General features: G+C 43.0%; 1 protein-coding gene across 1 annotated transcript in view; it reads right to left on the bottom strand.

Moving 5' to 3' along the window:
* The window catches only part of LOC101123982 (O-acyltransferase like protein), a 74069-nt gene that overhangs the window by 35540 nt on the left and 20372 nt on the right, over nucleotides 1-18157 (bottom strand). Inside the window, exons 2-5 of the mRNA XM_031003607.2 lie at nucleotides 15475-15614; nucleotides 13825-13903; nucleotides 7579-7720; nucleotides 5119-5345 (exon numbers count right to left, since the gene is read on the bottom strand). Coding sequence (XP_030859467.2) covers nucleotides 5119-5345; nucleotides 7579-7720; nucleotides 13825-13903; nucleotides 15475-15614 — 588 coding nt within the window. The remainder of the gene's footprint in view (nucleotides 1-5118; nucleotides 5346-7578; nucleotides 7721-13824; nucleotides 13904-15474; nucleotides 15615-18157) is intronic.

The following is an 18157-nucleotide window of genomic DNA, read 5'->3' as shown; positions in this document are numbered from 1 at the left end:
GGAGGCCGAGGCAGGTGGATCACTTGAGGTCAGGAGTTTGAGACCAGCCTGACCAACACGAAACCCCATCTCTACTAAAAATACAGTTAGCCGGGCATGGTGGTGCATGCCTGTAGTCCCAGCTACTCCGGAAGCTGAGGCAGGAGAATCACTTGAACCCAGGAGGTGGAGGTTGCAGTGAGCTGAGACTGCACCACTGCATTCTAGCCTGGGTGACAGAGTGAGACTCCATCTCAAAAATAATAATAATAATAATAATAATAATGAATAACAACCCTAACGTAGGTCAAAGTATAGGCATGAAAACAGAAGGACCAGTGGCACAGGAGCTTAGGGCACAGGCCATATAGACAGCTGCCCCTGGCTCTGTCATTTATCAGCTCTGTGACCCCCGGCAAGTGAATTAACCTCTCTGTGTCTAAGTTTCCACATCTGCAAAATAATCAAAGTAGATTTTAAAGGATTATCATGAAGAACAAATGAGATAATGCTTATAAATCACATTAAATAGAGGCAACCTAGTATGTACTCCTGAGAACACAGCTACTACTACCACTGTTTTAAGCCCTATCACTTTAAGAATGGTTAATACCATCTTCTTAATTCATTCCCTTTCTTAAAGAATTTAATGTTTACCTATCTGAGAACGAAGCAAGTGTCTGGAATTGCAAAACAGGGGCCTCCAATCTCAAGCCGGCTCTGAGAGACTCACATTTCCTCCTGGACAGAGCCCCGTGCCTTCAACATTGTGGGCACAAAGAAGTCTTTGCAGAATTAAAACTTATTCACAAATGAGGTCTGGCTCATAACCAAACTCTGGAAATCTAAGGCAATTTCTTAAATTGAAGAATTTAACTACCTAACATTTTGAAGTTCCAGCCGTGAATACAAGTTTTTCCATTTAAGTCACTTTGTGATTGCGTCTCTGTCTGAAGTCACCACACCCACCCTTTTCATTCACAGGGGTTTTCACTCAGGAATTGGCCACAACTACAGCACAACCAGCAGCCTCCTAGAGCTGATTCACCTGCTCCTCCTCAGTTTCCCGAGCAGTGGAGAGATACAGGACCTGGGCTCTGCCAGGTTTGGCCAACTTCTTTAGCCTCCCTGAGCCTCAGTTTCCTTGCTTTTAGAATGGGTATAATTTTTGGTAGGGTTGTAATGGGGATTCTAGAACATCAAATATCTGGTTTGATGCCTCATGTGGCAAGCTAGTGCTCAATATGTTTTGTTACTATGTTTTTTCCATCTAAATTCTGCTAGTGAATGAACTTACCCATCAGTGGTTTATAAAGGTTTCTGAAAATAACTGGTCTAGAGGGAGGACAACCTCCCTGAGGCTCATTTAGCTCATTTGTAAATGGAAAGTGTTATAAACAATAAGAACGTGGGGAGGATTGGCTGAAATGATGCATGCAATCACCGGTTCTCAAAGCAGAGGTCTCCGAGCCAGCAGCTTCAACATCACCTGGGAACTTATTAGAAATGCAGATTCCCAGGCCCCACCACAGACCTACCAGGTCAGAGTCTTTGGGTCAGGGCCCAGGAATCTGTGCTGTAATAGTCATCCAGGTGACTCTGATGCACTCCAAAGTTGAAGACCCATTGGTTGTGACAATGCTCTAAAAACTTTGCAGCCACTTCCGGTTTGCTCAATCACAGTGAGCCCACTTTAAGCAACAGGCCATTAAGTAAGAGCCCTGTTGCCCAGGGGCTGAATCCATAGCTATGTATGTATGTCATGAAAACTTCCTTATACATTCGCTCATATTATTCTCATCTAAAGAGCAAAGGACAGGCTCATGTAACAGGAAACCATTCTAAGCAAATGCAATGGTTATTTGGAGGATAAAGAGTCAGGAATCCAAATACCCAATTTAGCTCTAAACGTCTAGAAGACACGGTGGTCTTATGTTGATTTAACTCACTGATTAACGTAAAAGTGGAGATAGCAAAAAATGCTGAATCTCTGGCTCTCTCCGAATTGATTTTTATTTTCAAACATTCAGAGATGTGATATTTTACCTTTGATGGGTTTTTGTTTGTTTTTTCTTTTTGAGACAGGGTCTGGCTCTATCCCCCAGGCTGGAGTGCAGTGATATGAACTCAGTTCACTGCAACCTCCATCTCCAGGCTCATGCAATCCTCCTGGCTCAGCCTCCTGGGTAGCTGGGACTGACTACAGGCACACACCGCCATGCCTGGCTAATTTTTGTATTTTTTGTAGAGGCGAGGTTTTGCCACATTGCCCATGCTGGTCTTGAAGTCCTGGGTGCAAGCAATCTTCCTGCCTCAGCCTCCCAAAATGTGGGGATTATGGGCGTGAGCTACCACGCCCAGCATCCTTTAATGGTATTAAGTACAAAAATTAAAAACTTGTTATGGCAACAGAACATGGAAAACCCCTATTTTGAGACCACATTTCAATGTGCCTGCTAAAAAAAAGCTAACATAACGTTAATGTCCTGATCATAGGGTGCCTCATTTTGGGTGAGGAACCTAAAGTTTCAGTCCCTAACACCATACCAGGTGTGTCTGGCCTAAATCCTGTGATCCAGCCTTAAAAGGTCGGGCTCTGAGGCCAGCCTAGCAGAGATGAACACAATGGTGAATTCTAATGACTGTGGGCTCCACTCCCATCAGAGGGTTGGAAGCACGTGGCATGTCCCTGCAACCCAGCTCTGTGGATGTGGCATGTCCCTGCGATCCAGCTGACCCTGCTGCTCACTGAGCGAGGTCAGAGCAGCCCAAGCATGTAGCCTTGGCAGATTTAAGCCCCTACCCTTTCTTTCCTCTCGTGGCTTAACCGAAGAGAATGAGGAAGCAAGGAATGAATTTAGGAGGAGGTGGTAAGCGCTCGTGATCTCATTTAATTCCTTCCACAGATCCCATTCTATGCCCCTGTTTTACACATGTGGAAACTGAGGTTCATAGAGGTCACACAATCTGACCAAGGTCAGAGTTAGCAATCAAAGCATGTTTGATTGGGTGACAGGATTCCTAAGCATGTGCTCTTTCTGCCACACCGACTGTGGAACTGTCTACAGGCTGCCGGTGTGGGAGTGCGGGGTTGGGGGCGGGGAGTGGCACAGAGACAGAGGTCTAGAACCACATCGTGTGAAGTAATTGAGGGATTCTGAGACTTGGACAGGGCCATCATAACTGCCCTCAACATCTGATGGGGCTGCAATAGAAACAAGAGAGCATGATTATTTTCTGGGCCCTAGAAGGCAAAACCAGGGCCCCTGGTGGGAATTACAGGACAGCAGGGATTGCCTCTCATTCAGAAGCCTGACAGCCAGCACTTCCCATCACAGATGGGTCCACAGGAAGCCACCCGGCTGCTAGAGCTGCTTCCAGCTTTGGGAAAGAGGTTGTGCCAGGGACCTCTAGGCCTTCTTGGCTCCTTCTTATATCATATCTCTGCTTACACATACATGTGTTTTGTTTTTCTTATTGTTGAGCTTTTTGTTGGTGTTGCTACTGTTTTTCTTTTGGCCTTAAGACCCGAATAGGGCCGGGCGCAGTGGCCCACGCCTGGAATCCCAGCACTTTGGAAGGTTGAGGCGAGTGGATCATTTGAGCCCGGGAGCTTGAGACCAGCCTGGGCAACACATGGCAAAACCCCTTCTCTACTAAAAATACAAAGATCATTTGAGCCAGGAGGCGGAGGTGGCAGTGAGCTGAGATCATGCCACTGCACTCCAGCCTGGGCGACAGAGGGAGACCCCATCTCAAAAAAAAAAAATAAAAATCTGAATAGGATTTGAGAAAATAATTTCTATGCCTTCCACAGTAGGCATATTCCCTGAAGCTGCTTATCATTTACTCATATCCATTCATATCCTTCTAGTTCATTCACTGAAATTTCTTTTCTTTTCTTTTTTGAGACAGTCTTGCTCTTGTCACCCAGGCTGGAGTGCAGTGGCGCGATCTCAGCTCATTGCAACCTTTGCCTCCTGGGTTCAAGTGATTCTCCTGCCTCAGCCTCCCGAATAGCCAGGATTACAGGCACCCACCACCATGCCTGGCTAATTTTTGTATTTTCAGTAGAGACGAGGTTTCACCATGTTGGCCAGGTTGGTCTCGAACTCTTGACCTCAGGTGATCCACCCGCCTTGGCCTCCCAAAATGCTGGGATTAGAGGGGTGAGCCACCGAGCCCAGCCATTTCATTTTTATTTTTATCCCCCTAGTTGCAGTAAGAAAGGATAATTGTGTGGACCTAAAAGAAATCTGTCAAATATTATTCCATGTTCTGTTCTTTTTTTTTTTTTTTTTTTTTTTTTTGAGTCAGGGTCTTACTCTGTTGCCTGGCTAATTTTTAATTTTTTTTTTTGTAGAGATAGGGGTCTTGCTACATTACACAGGCTGGCCTCAAACTCCTGAGCTCAATCAGTCCTCCCACCTTGACATCCCAAAAGTGTTAGGATTACGGGCGTGAGCCACTGAGCCCGACCCTCTTATTCCACATGTTCTGAAGGTACTTGAGTGACCAGGCTTTTTTGTGTGAGAGAGAGATACATTCTATTTGCCTTGGTGTATAGGTAGGCAGGTAGAAATGAAGGCAATGCTCTTGATTTTTCACTAAAACACAATGCAGTCTATCTCATCAAAATCCGGCCTCTCACTACCTATGCTGGGTTAATCTGTTTCTGGCTCACACATAGCATGCTGTGTGAATTAGCTTGTGTTGCACACTCAACACCCTCCCTTCAGTTTCTATGTAAATCATTCACCTTCCTGGTGATGTCAGGAAGCTTCTATGGGTCATGTGTGTAAGTGTGACACTGAAAGCAGACACTGTGGCCATGGAATTGTTCCTTAGAGAATTGCTGCAGTGAAACCCCAAGCCCTGTTCTAGTCTTTGATCAGCACAAAAACACAGTGGATAATTGTACCCACAAAATAAAGCAGCATTTTTAGCGACCTTGCCTGACCTTAGCATGCTGCTGGTAAACAAAGACAGGACTGTCAAGAGCAGAGATCCAACCTCCACACTGACATTTGGAAGCTGCCCGGCGTTTGCTAGAAGCCAGCACTGTAGGCATTCGTTTCCAACTGCACACTTGGCTAAGTCACCTCTCCTGGGTGGTCTTAGTTTCATTCAAATGCCTACTTTTTCCTCTGCTGGAGGCTGCTGACAGGAGAAGATGTGCCGGGCAGTGTGTCCGTGGGATTCTGCTTCTTTGTTCATTATTCTCCGCCTCGCTCAATGGCAGACTCCCGTAAGTGGCCAGAGGTTCCCCGTGTTCCCGCGATGTCCTGCAGGCTGACCCCCATTCCCTAGCTGCCACGCAGACTGTTCCAGCCAGAGGGAGGATGAGACCCAGCAAGGTGATGAACCTGCAGGAAGAAGACACAACAGCTGCGCCTTCCCTCATCTCAGGACACCGAAACAAGACGCCGAGAAAACGGGCCTGTGAAAAGCAAACCGCTGCATACTTACGTAGAAAAACCTTTAACAATTTTAAGGATGGAGAATGATGCTCTAAGAATAAAACTAATGAAAAAAGAGAAAAAATATAAAGGAAAATATTAATGGATTTCACTTAACTTGTCATAATTATTTTTAAAATCTTAAAGCAACCAAAATACTGAGGAAGATGTCTGCAGCTGGTATGACTCAGAATTAATATTCTTTATATACATAATAAACTTTAAAAATTAGTAAGAACCTGGCTGGGTGCGGTGGCTCACACCTGTAATCCCAGCACTTTGGGAGGCCAAGGCAGGCAGATCACCTGAGGTCAGGAGTTTGAGACCAGCCTGGCCTACATGGTGAAACCCCAACTCTACTGAAAATACAAAAATTAGCTGGGCATGGTGGTGTGTGCCTGTAGTTCCAGCTACTTGGGAGGCTGAGGCAGGAGATTCTCTTCAACCCGGGAGGCAGAGGTTGCAATGAGCTGAGATCGCCCCACTGCACTGCAGCCTGGGTGACAGAGCGAGACTGTCTCAAAAAAAAAAAAAGAAGAGCCTAACTAATACACACATGGAAAAGGGGGTAAAGAATACGAATTTACAAGAGAAAAATACAAGTGACAGATAAACTTAGGAAAGAAAAACCCTCTTTGTCAGTTTTTTGAAGTTGTAAATTAAACCAATGTATTCACCTATCAAATTGGTTCCACTTTTTATAAAGGTAGTAGCTTTTGATGCTGGTGAGAGGGTAAAGGAACACATTAGAGTTTCCTACTGGGGGCAGGAAAAATGAATTGTTCAGGAAAACAGCATCAAATGATTCAAGTTATGACCCAGCAATTGTACTTCTATTTAATTTATGCTAAGAGGCCGGGCACAGTGGCTCACGCCTGTGATCCCAGCACTTTGGGAGGCTGAGGCAGACAGATCATGAGGTCAGGAGTTCGAGACCAGCCTGGCCAACATGGTGAAACCCCGTCTCTACTACAAAAATATAAAAATTAGCCAGGCATGGTGGCATGTACCTGTAGTCCCAGCTACTTGGGAGGCTGAGGCAGGAGAATTGCTTGAACCTGGGAGGCGAAGGTTGCAGTAAGCTGAGATCACACCACTGCACTCCAGCCTGGGCAACACCCAAAAAGTATTGGGTGACTTGCTGTAATGTCTGTAGGCAAGGCAATGCCTCAAATAAAAAATTAATCTTCAGTGGTCACCTGACAGCAAGGAACAGGAATGTTTTGGGATAGAATACATTTCTCAGTGGTCCTGAAACCAATCACACTGGGCATGGTCAGCCTTCCCCTTGAACAATTGTGCATTTTCTTGTTTGAGGTAAATGGTGGGCTGAGCATGGTGGCTTACGCCTGTAATGCCAGCACTTTGGGAGGCCAAGGTGGGTGGATCACCTGAGGTCAGGAGTTCGAGACCAGCCTGGCCAACATGATGAAACCCTGTCTCTACTAAAAATACAAAATTAGCCGGGTGCAGTGGCACACGCCTGTAGTCCCAGCTACTAGGGAGGCTGAGACAGGAGAATCGCTTGAACCCGTGAGGTGGAGGCTGCAGTGAGCTGAGATTACGCCACTGCACTCTAGCCTGTGTGACAGAGCAAGACTCTGTCTCAAAAAAAAAAGGTAAATGGTGATCTCCCTGTGTCTCAGTCTATTTGGCTGTTATAACAAAATACCATAGGCTAGGCGGCTTATACGCCCCAGAAATTAATTTCTCACAGTTCTGGAGTCTGGGAAGCCCAGAATCAAAGTGCTGGAAGATTCGGTGTCTGTTGAGAGCCCACTTTCTGGTTCATAGACGGCGCCTTCTAGCTGTGTCCTCACATGGTGGAAGGGGCAAGAGGGCTCTCTGGGGTCACTTGTCTAAACTACCTGACCCCATTCGTGAAGGCTCTGCCCTCATGACAGGCACCTCTCAAAGGCCCCATCTCTGGATATCATCACATTGTGGGTGAGATTCCAACTTATGAACTTTGTAGGGGAAACAAAAACACTCAGACCATAATATCCTGAAACAGGCAGCACTGGCCAGACACCGTGCAATGAATGAAATGTAATAGTGAAATGCAGTGGATAAGGGGAAGTTGATAAAACAGTACCGACAGATCACAACCCACCCAGGTACCTCGGATGTCCATACTCACAGACACACGGCAGCAAATGTGTCCAGGGGGATGTTTCCAGCAGCACATCTGGTCACACTCCCACCAGACAAGGAGGAAGAATTTATTGTAAAAAGAAAGAGGGAAGGGGCCAAAAATGAAGTATTTCTGAATCTTAAAGTATCTACCAAAAAAGAAAAAGAGAGTGTATAAATCATTTAGTTTGTAATAATGCCTTACATTTTCCCAAGTGTTTTCATATCTATTGTTTCAAAACGAAACTTTTACAGTAAAAAGGGACAGCTGGAGCTGGGTGCAGTGGCGCACGCCTGTAATCCTACACTTGGGAGGAGGCCGAGGCAGGGCGATCACTTGAGGTCAGGAGTTTGAGACCAGCCTGGCCAGCATGGTGAAACCCCGTCTCTACTAAAAATAGAAAAATTAGCCAGGCGTGGTGGTGCACATCTGTAGTCCCAGCTACTCGGTAGGCTGAGGCACTAGAATCACTTGAGTCCGGGAGGCAGAGGTTACAGTGAGCCAGTATCATGCCACTGCACTCCAGCCTGGACCACAGAGCGAGACTGTCTCCAAAAAAACAGGGCGGGGACAGCTGGTTTTGAATATATCTGATTTACAGCTGGAGGGAAACAGGGCACAAAAATGTGGAAACTCACAGAATGAGGAACTCTTAGCCTAGCTGGAAGTAAACCCGGGTCTCCTGAATCAGTCTGTTCTCCTGGCCTTTCCTGGCACACGGTACTGGGTACAAAAAACCTAAACACGTGCCATTGCTGGCTCAAATCTATTTGTGAACAAGCCCCCCCTGAGAGAGAAATGCAATATAAGATGGAAATATACAATTGCAGCCCATAGTCTGGGGAAAGGTGCCGTCTGAAATTAAAGGTAAGAAGCAGCCAGTCAGGACACAGCTGATGAGCACTGGAAGAAATTGCGTGTAAAGATCTTACTGGTAAGACTAGGGCAGTTGTCTCCAATTTTAGCAAGCTTCAGAATTACCTTGAGGGCCTGTTGGCTCTCTGCCTCCCCTCCCTGCAAGTTTCTGATCCAGGAGGTTCGAGGTGGAACCTGACTTTGCACTTCTGACAAGTTTACATGTGCTCTTGCTGTGAATCCCAGGAGCACACGGTTAGAATTAAGGCCAGGGGACTTCCGAAATCTCCACAAAGGATGGGAACACGGTTTTCCTCCTTCTTTAAAATGGGGATCATAATAGTACCTACCTCGTAGGGTTGTCATGAGAACTAAGTGACACAGTGATTGTAAAGCCCTTAGGACAGTGCAGGACAGGCAGTAAGTTTAATAAATGTTGGGTGTTCCTCATCTCACCACACCACATTGCCTAGTCTTGCATTCAAGAGGCTCAAGTTTGAGCTAGCTTGCTGTGTGACCCTGAGCAAGTCGCTTCATCTCTCTGGGTCTCATTTCCTCATCTGCGTAACAGTGACGGGTGGGTCAGACACGATGTATTCTTTTATTATTATCATACTTTAAGTTCTGGGATACATGTGTAGAATGTGCAGGTTTGTTACATAGGTATACACGTGCCATGGTGGTTTGCTGCACCCATCAACCCGTCATTTAGGTTTTAAGCCCCGAATGCATTAGGTATTTATCCTAATGCTCTCCCTCCTCTTGCCCCCTACCCCCTGACAGGTCCCCGTGTGTGATGTTTCCCTCCCTGTGTCTGTGTGTTCTCACTGTTGAACTCCCACTTATGAGTGAGAACATGCAGGGTTTGGTTTTCTGTTCCTGTGTTAGTTTGCTGAGAAAGATGGTTTCCAGCTTCATCCTTGTCCCTGCAAAGGACGTAAACTCATTCTTTTTTAGGGCTGCATAGTATTCCATGGTGTATATGTGCCCCATTTTCTTTATCCAGTCTATCATTGATGGGTATTTGGGTTGGTTCCAAGTCTTTGCTATTGTAAATAATGCTGCAATAAACACAAGGGACATGATGTATTCTAATGTCCTTTCCATCTCTAACCCTCAAGGTTCCCATGAGTCTGTGACCCAAGGGTTTCTGAAATGTCCAAAAATGCTGCTGAAAGACTAATAATATGTGATTAACTGTGATTCTTAATTGTAGCATGGTAAGGGTAGAGACGAGAAGGAAGGGTCATCTGTGTGTCCTCAGCCCTGGCCAAGAGTTGGGGTGCTTGATCTAGGTTACCAGCAGGTTCCCACAGGAGACCTGGCAGCAGAATTTTTCATCATCCAATTCCATTTGCTCTGAACCAATGCTCCCCGGAGCTACTTCCTGTTAGTATTTGGGTATCCAAACTAAACTCTTCCACTGAAAACGAAGTGTACTGACCAGCCAGCGCACGTCTGTTCCCTTTGGAAGTTCTATTTCTAATTTTAAAGGAATCAAATGGCATTTTTGTTTTGGTTTGGTTTTTTTGTTTTGGTTGGTTGGTTTTTTTGTCAATCAACCACAGCCCAGCTCTAAATCCTGCCACAGTAAACAAAGACAACCGGCAGCCCACGCACATCCAATCGGCCTTAAGTAATCAGCCTTAAATGTCTATGCTGTGCTAGATTCCAGATCTACAAGGGGAATATGAAACCTTTATTGGAAACCTCTGTTGAATCAGTTTTCCAACAACTTCTCACCCCAACCCACCCTGACTTCTTCACTAACACAAGGTCAGCTCAAGCCCTGTCTGAATTCCCCACTCTTACTCTATCCATGCTGGGCTCTGCTTCTCCAGCTTGTATGCCCAGCCCCAGCATTGATGTGAGATTGGACATTTCTTTCCTGACAGTGTTTCCTAATAGCTCAGGCACACACACTTTTCTTCCTACCTAAATTGTGCATTTTTCTGAAACGAATACTCCCAATCATTTTGATCCCCTTCCTCCTCCCCAGCACATACAGGTGATGTCTCATACAAAGGCCAGAGAGAAAATTGCTCAATAAATATTTTCTGAATTGAATTGAGAACACAAAATGGTATTCTGTGAAATGTTTTGGATTCCTTTTGAATTCTTAGCCAAAAAGGCAATTCTATGGGTAATTCAAGGAGTTACTATGAAAAGAGTTCCATTTTCTCCATTGGTGCTCAGGGAATCTGTAAGAGAGTTCGAGGAGAAAAATCTTCCCTTGTGCTTCTAGCACCGTTGTTCTGCTATGTAGGCCTAGTGATTCTCATAGGCAAAGCAAGGTGAAATTAGCCTAATAGAGCATAGGAAAGAGCACAGTTTAAAGCTTATTGTAAAGGACTGTTAAACGTTGATTCTAAGCGACTCGGAACTCATTGCTTTTGGCCACTGCAACTGGGACAGTGTGAACATCATAAAATGTTATAAAGTCTCCAATGGGACAGACTTAGAGTGAGTGTGTCTTAGACTTAGAGTCCCCGAGAATGGAAATACGCAGCTCTTCAGTGTTGTGTCTGGATAAAATCAGACACAACTCAGTGTTAAACAGACCTTTAAAACAAGCCCCAGGCTGGGTGCGGTGGCTCACACCTGTAATCCCAGCACTTTGGGAGGTCGAAGCAGAAGGATCGCTTGACTCCAGGAGTTTGAGACCAGCCTGGCCAACACAAGGAGACCCCATCTCTACAAAACATTTACAAATTAGCCAGATGTGGTGGTGCATGCCTGATCTCAGCTATTTGGGAGGTTGAGGTGGAAGGATGGCTTGGACCCAGGAGATAGAGGCGGCAGTGAGCCATGATTGTGCCACTGCACTCCAGCCTGGGGGACAGAGCAAGATCTTTTCTCTAAAAAACAAAGCAAAAACAAAAACACCCAAGCCCCTTCTTTGTCAGCTCTTTTGTGGTCCCTGTGACCAGGTAGATTGCCTCTGCCTCACAATTAAACTTCAGCAAGATTATCTAACATTTGTCAAGCATATTCTAAGAGCAGGGCCCTGAGCTAAGGGGCTATGAGTCCCTATCCTCCCAACTCCCTGTTATGTTAAAGGGAACTCAGATAATCTAGCCAGACTAGGAAGTAGGTATTAGGTAGTCTTTTGGGTTGAACTGTGTCCTCCAAAAAGGTTCAAGTCCTAACTCCTAGCACAGCATATGTGATCTTATTTGGAAATAGGGTCTTTGCAGATGTAATCAACTTTAAGATGAGGTTAGGGTGGGCCCTAAATCCAGTATGACTGGTGTCATTATGCGAGGGAAGTTTGGACATGCAGGGAAGAACTCCACATGTGGGTGGAGGTAGAGGTTGGAATGATGTGGCTACAAGCCAAGGAGTGCCAAGAATTGCTGGCAGCCACCAGGCACGTGGAGTGGGGCAAGAAACAGACTCTCCCTCAGAGCCTCCGGAAGGAACCAACCTCATCAACACCTTGACTTCAGAGGTTTAGCCTCCAGAACTGCAAAAGAATGAATCTCTGTCATTCTAAGCCACCCAGTGTGTGGTCACTTGTTACAGCAGTGATGGGAAAGGACTATTAATGACACCAAAATGCATGGGTCTGGATTTTTAGGAAGATATCCCATAATTGGGTTTCATAATCACCACATCCACGTTCCATCCAGGCTCTCAGCATTCTGGTGTTACATATTTTTATTCTTAGGAACTCTGGTAAAGTCTGTTGGGTGAAATTTTATAACATTCTATGACAACAACTTTGCAGCGTTTTGCCCTAGCCTTTGGCCAAAAGCAGTTACGTCCTGACCTGCCAGGATCTTGCTCTCCCTCTGCAGTACTGGGGCATTTTTTCTCGCCCGATCTGAGACCAGCCCTCCCTGCTCCCCTCCTCTGGGTGAGTGCAGTCCGTGCAAACAGCTTCCACCTGGTACTGCCGAGCTCGTTGTCTCACATCTGTAGAGGAAATATTGGCAGCTCCATCAAACAGCTTTAAGGAATAGCTGACAAATCCTTTCCAGATGGGGACCTTTTACCCTGGGCAAAGACCTCCAATTTCTATCTGCTGCCTCTGTGCCAGAGCTGGAAAAATGCCTGGGCAGCAAAGACTAAATTCCCCTAATCCATCCACCCACGTCAGCTCAGCTCACAACAACCAGGCCGTTTTCTTTTCCTGGTTCCTCAAAGAGAATCTCCATCTTGTTTCTCTTTGAATGCTTCTTTCTCAAAACATCTTTTTATCAACGGCAATTCTTTCTAATATTTTATTTTATTCTAATGTCAACTCTGGCTAGAAAGCTTGGCATTAGTCTGAAAAATTAGGCTAATTGACAAATCTCTTAAATAATAAGGACTATTAACTCATTAGACTTACAGAGTCACTTAGTCACTTGAAATGCTAATTTAATAATAACTACACATTTATCTTTGTTTCTAGGATATTTATGGCTTATCCAACAAGAATTGAAATTTGAATTTGATTTGCAATGATTTATTGCTTTTTTAAACAGCACATGAAATACCTGGCTAGATAGATAATATACCCAAAGCTACAGGAATCGTCACAAATGCAAAGGACCATTTAAGATTTTGACAACTAGCTGCAATATCAATACTTTAAAGGAGAACTCTTAATAATGTATAACTTTATTATATGTTAGTTCTTCTCACTCCTAATAATGTATAACTTTAGTATGTGTTAGTTCTTCTCTGGATGACCAGAATAAATATAAAATACAATAGTGGCAAAAATCTAGGTTTAAAATTCTTGCTTTGAAAACTTTGAAAGACTTAGGTGAAGTCAAATCAGTTTCTGTGGAGACTAAAATGTATTCCTTCTGCATAGCTAAGGGAGAAGTGATTAGAAGGCCAGAGAGAGAGCCATGCAGAGCCACCCCTCACTGTACAGAGGAAGAGACTGAACTTGGGGAGATTAAGTGATTGGCCCAGGATCACACAGCTGGGAGGTGACAAACAGGACCGAATGCTGGGCTCTTAATGCTAATCCATTACAACATGTTGACAGCACACAGTCCTCGTTCAGAATGGCCTCTGGATATGGCAGGTGGCAGATTGCCACACATGGGCCAGGGCACAGAACACTCACAATAGTGAAACCAAACAGCACCCACCTCCTTTCTTCAGCCTAACCAGGCAGCTGTGGGTGAGGAAAGATGGTTTAACTTTACATTTTTATTACATAAAGATTCAACTCTATCTCTTCCTTATTGTCTCCCTTCCTACCTACTCCATTACTGTTCCACCATCTTTACCCCTGGACCCCTCAAACCTCCATTAGGCTAGGTTTATTAGATTGATCACGATGAAAGGTTGGCTCAATCCTGAAGGAATTACCTTTCTTGGTTCTAAGAGCTGGGGTTTTCCTAACATTATGCTGTGAGATGATAGTTTCACTGGATATTCTTTTGTACCTACCCAGCCGAGACATCAGAGTCACATCCTCTTCAGCACAAGAATCAGGGACACACACGCCCACACTGTAGTCAGCCCCATCCTGGGAAACACATTGCCACAATGTTCTTTCATTTTGGCATTCATAACATATACGCATGATCATCCCAAGTAAGTTTGCTGCTAAATAATCAGATTGGGAGTGGGAGAGAAGGATGTTGAAAGAAGAAAAGTGTTCTAACTTCTTAAAAGATGACTTTTCCATTACTGAGTAGTTCAAGTGAATTTCCAGAGCATCAGACACATGCATATTAAAAAAAAAAAAAAGCCTCAAGGCTTAATGTAGCTGATTCTTTAAAAAGCAACCACTAGTTTTGGATAATCTGCCCCATTGCCTGTCTCTTCCATATTAGAGTTCATTAAGAGTTGCATCTCCTGCAATTTTCAATACAATTTCCAAGTTGCCATTTCTTGGTGGCAGGACACATTGTATCAAATAAAGATTTTATTAACAAATCAAGCCAATAACTAGAATGCCATCCCAATAAAGAAAACATCAAATTATAAATAAAAAATTCTGAGGTGATTGTTTTAAACACGTAATTTAGAGGATTGTGTAGGTCTGACCTTTTTCTCCAGTATCAAAACCATTAATCTGCTTTGAAAATGACATTTGTATGCACTGATTAATCCCCTCAAGCAATCACTATCCCAACCCTCAGCAGGACAAATGGAGTTAGGTGGTCATCTCCCTGTCTCCACGGCGAACCATTCTAAGATCATTTTATAGCATTAATATCAGAGAGCTTGGATTTCTTATTGTTACTTTATACAATTGTTATTAGCCAACTTGTAATTTTCCTTTAGTACTGTGTGACACACATCAAGTCTATCTTTGTATTTAATAACAGGCTATGCTGTTCCTACTTCTGTTTTTTGTTTTTGTTTTTGTTTTGTTTGTTTGTTTTGTTCCTGAGCAATAAAAGGATTAACATGCTTTGAAGATAGCCCTGCAAACTTGGTCAACTGATTTAGTAATGTTTTCATAAAAGTCACGGCCCATCTGCTAGGATAACCTCAAATTCATGTTCAGAGCTCTGTTTCTGAGAAAAGAGTTAAGGGTAATGGGAAGTCCACCCTGCCTCTGGTATTCTAAAAGCTGTTGATGAATCAGGAGTGCATTTAAAGCTCCTTGACTTAATCCACCTCATACCAAGTAATGATGCGGTCCTTTGGTAAAGGACCTCAAAATCTGAAGTAGAGGAGAGTCCCTTCTGGACCCCAGCAGAGAAGGGCAGAAGAGAGCTACCAGCAAACTCAAAATAGCTCTCAAAAAGAGAGCTATAGCATTTGAAGCTATAGAAGCTGCTGACCAGTGTTTGACCTTGGATTCCCGGTGAAAGTTGTCCGGAGGTCTTGCCCCATACAATGTGGTAGAAGGAATATCTCAAGTCCTATGTGGTTTGTAAACAACAGTCTCATTTAATGTCCCACACTCAAGATGCGGAGCAGGTTTCTGTCAAGTACTTAAAACTTAGTTTTTATTTTTTGCAAAACATCATAATAGTTTTTTTTTTTTTAATTAAGAAAAGGAATCAATGGAGTTGTATTTTGTTCTATATCATGACATTCACTTGTCCTGCAAGAGCAAGCGTACAGGTCTCCCACACTCACCTGCAGTATATGAAGCTTGCAGTACTGCCCTCGGAAGTTCCCCTTGGGAGCATGGGTGGAAAGACACTCCATGTATGATCCCAGCCTGTCCATGTTTCCATTGAAAGTGTTGCTCCCAAGCTTCCCCAGAGAGTCATACACTGAATTGCAAGGCAAGATAAGTTTGCAGAATTACTTTTCTGGAGTCATGTTTAAATAAATTGATAGGTACTCAGCTCTACCTTCTGAATCTATCAAATTTATATGACTGAAAAAGAAGAGAAACAGATCTAGTCAGATGCTACTCTTTGAGCCTATGTTTTGCATACATAGCCCCTCTCATCATGCTGGGAGAACAATGATGTGAATTTTCGTGCTATTACATTGTCTACCAACAGTGCTGAAAAAGATGAAGAGTTTGATTTCTTTTAAAAAACAAACGCTTTCTGGGGAGTGAAAAGGTATAACTAAAATTTGATAGCTTTTCTTTCTCCTCCACATATACCCAGGAGAAAATACTCATGTTTTTAAAAAATTTTATCCAGTTCTGTGGGACCTTACTTTAGAGAGAGTTAATTTTTTTCTTTTTTCATTTAACCTTAGGATTGGAAGATTAGAGTGATCAAGTTCCACAGTTCATGGCATTTTCAGCCCTGGTCCTGCAGAGTCTTTTTTGTTTGTTTATACTTATTTATGGCCTTTATTCCTTCATTTTAAAAAAATCATTTCCTTTCATCTTTCTTCATCCCTTCCTTTCCCTTTCTCAGATTCCCCTCACTCCATATATGTGTGCTGTGTATCCTCTCATTTGTAGGTGCTCTTGTTTTGTGTATGTGTATTTGCCATATGTATGAATGGTTTTGTGTTTCCACTCTCCCTCTGTTTCTATATATGTCACACAGTGCTACATTTTTACAATTTTATGTGTATCTAGTCCAGGGCCACTAACTTCTGTATAACAATCCATCACCACCTTTGACTTAACTACTCCCCAGATGATGGATGGATAGATGACTCCAGCCCACAGAAACACACAGTGATCATCCTTATATGTGTCCCTTTATAGAGCAACGTGAAGATGGAGCTCAGATTCTACCTGTGAGTGGAATTGCTGAATGATAAGGCACACAAATACTTAGTCTGTGTTAATCCAGCCAGATTACTCACTAGAGGGACTCCTTCAGTCTATATTCCCCAGGGATGCTGGCTCTTTTTTTTTTTTTTTTCTTTTTTGCTTTGTACTGTTTAGCTTTTTAATTTTTGGCAATTAATGGATATAAAATGATATTTAATTACTGGTTTAATTTTCATTTATCTAATTACAAATGAGCCAGGGTATTTTTATTGATTAGTCAGCCATTTAAATGTTCTCTTCTGAACCCATGTGTCCTTTGCCAATTTTTAATAGATTTTTTTCTTTCTGGTTTGCCAGAGCTGCTTATTATTCTATACCTTGATTCTGTCTGTCTGAGTCATTGAAAGTAGACCCTCTGGCAGTTATCTGTCAGTTGGCTTTTCCATGGTGTCTTTCAATGAACAGAAACCCATACTTTTGGTATCATGAAATCCACAAATATTTTGCTTATCGATTGTGCGTTTGGTGTTTTCCTAAGAAATTCTTCCCCATTCATAGGTCACAAAAGGATTTTCTAATATTACTTCCTACCGTCTTCATAATTCTACCTTTTGTATTTAAGTCTTTAATCCATCTGAATCATGGTGCATTTTTTTTTCCCTCCAAAAGGTGGGCCAGTTATCCCAAAACCACCTCTAAATAGTTTTCCCTTTCATCATGGATTCATGGAGCAAGTTTCTTCTTATATCCAGGTCTCATATATACATGGATCTGCCTCTGAGCTCTCTGGTTTATTTTGTTTATCTGAGATGACACTGACTACAGAGCATGTAGGGCCAATGCAAAATGACATTGCAGGGCCCCTTGTTTAAAAACGGTTAAGAATTTGAAGATGATGACAGCAAATCACACTTCAGCCAAGTATGAGGCTCTTTTAAGAGTAGGTCCCTGTGTGACTGCAGGAATTGCAGGCCCTGGAGCCAGCCCTGATTCTAGCACTGGACTAGATACACATAAAATTGTAAAAATATAGCACTGTATGACATATATAAAAACAGAAGGAGAGTGGAAGCATAAAACCATTCATACATATGGCAAATACACATACACAAAACAAGATCACCTACAAATGAGAGGATACACAGCACACATATGGAACGAGGGGAATTTGAGAAAGGGAAAGGAAGAGATGAAGAAAGATGAAAGGAAATGAATTTTTTAAATGAAGGAAAAAAGACATAAATAAGCATAAACAAACAAAACCATATGGTTTTTATTATTATGGATTTGTAGTATATCAGGTATTCTGCCTTTAGTTTCTTTTTGTTTTTTTTCAAAGTGGATCTAGTTAGTTGTGGACAATTAATCATGTATACAAATTTCAGAAAAAAGTTTGCTGAGTTCCTCAAAACATCCAACTAGACTATTGACTTAAAATTGCTTTGAATTTATACATTAATGTTGAGGAAGAATTGATATTATTTTTATACCAAGCCATCATTGGAGACCATGCTATTTATGCAAATCTTTTTGTATCCTTATAATTTTACTTTTTTTCTTGGTAAATTTAAAACAGATTAGATAAAACAACTCCTAAATAGAGTAGAGTTGGCTATTTTCTGTGGTATT

The sequence above is a fragment of the Gorilla gorilla genome, chromosome 17 (assembly GCF_029281585.2).
Source record: "Gorilla gorilla gorilla isolate KB3781 chromosome 17, NHGRI_mGorGor1-v2.1_pri, whole genome shotgun sequence".
Classification (NCBI taxonomy): Eukaryota; Metazoa; Chordata; class Mammalia; order Primates; family Hominidae; genus Gorilla; species Gorilla gorilla.
The sequence above is the reverse complement of the archived record's forward strand: the minus strand, read 5'-3'. Positions and strand labels throughout refer to the sequence as shown.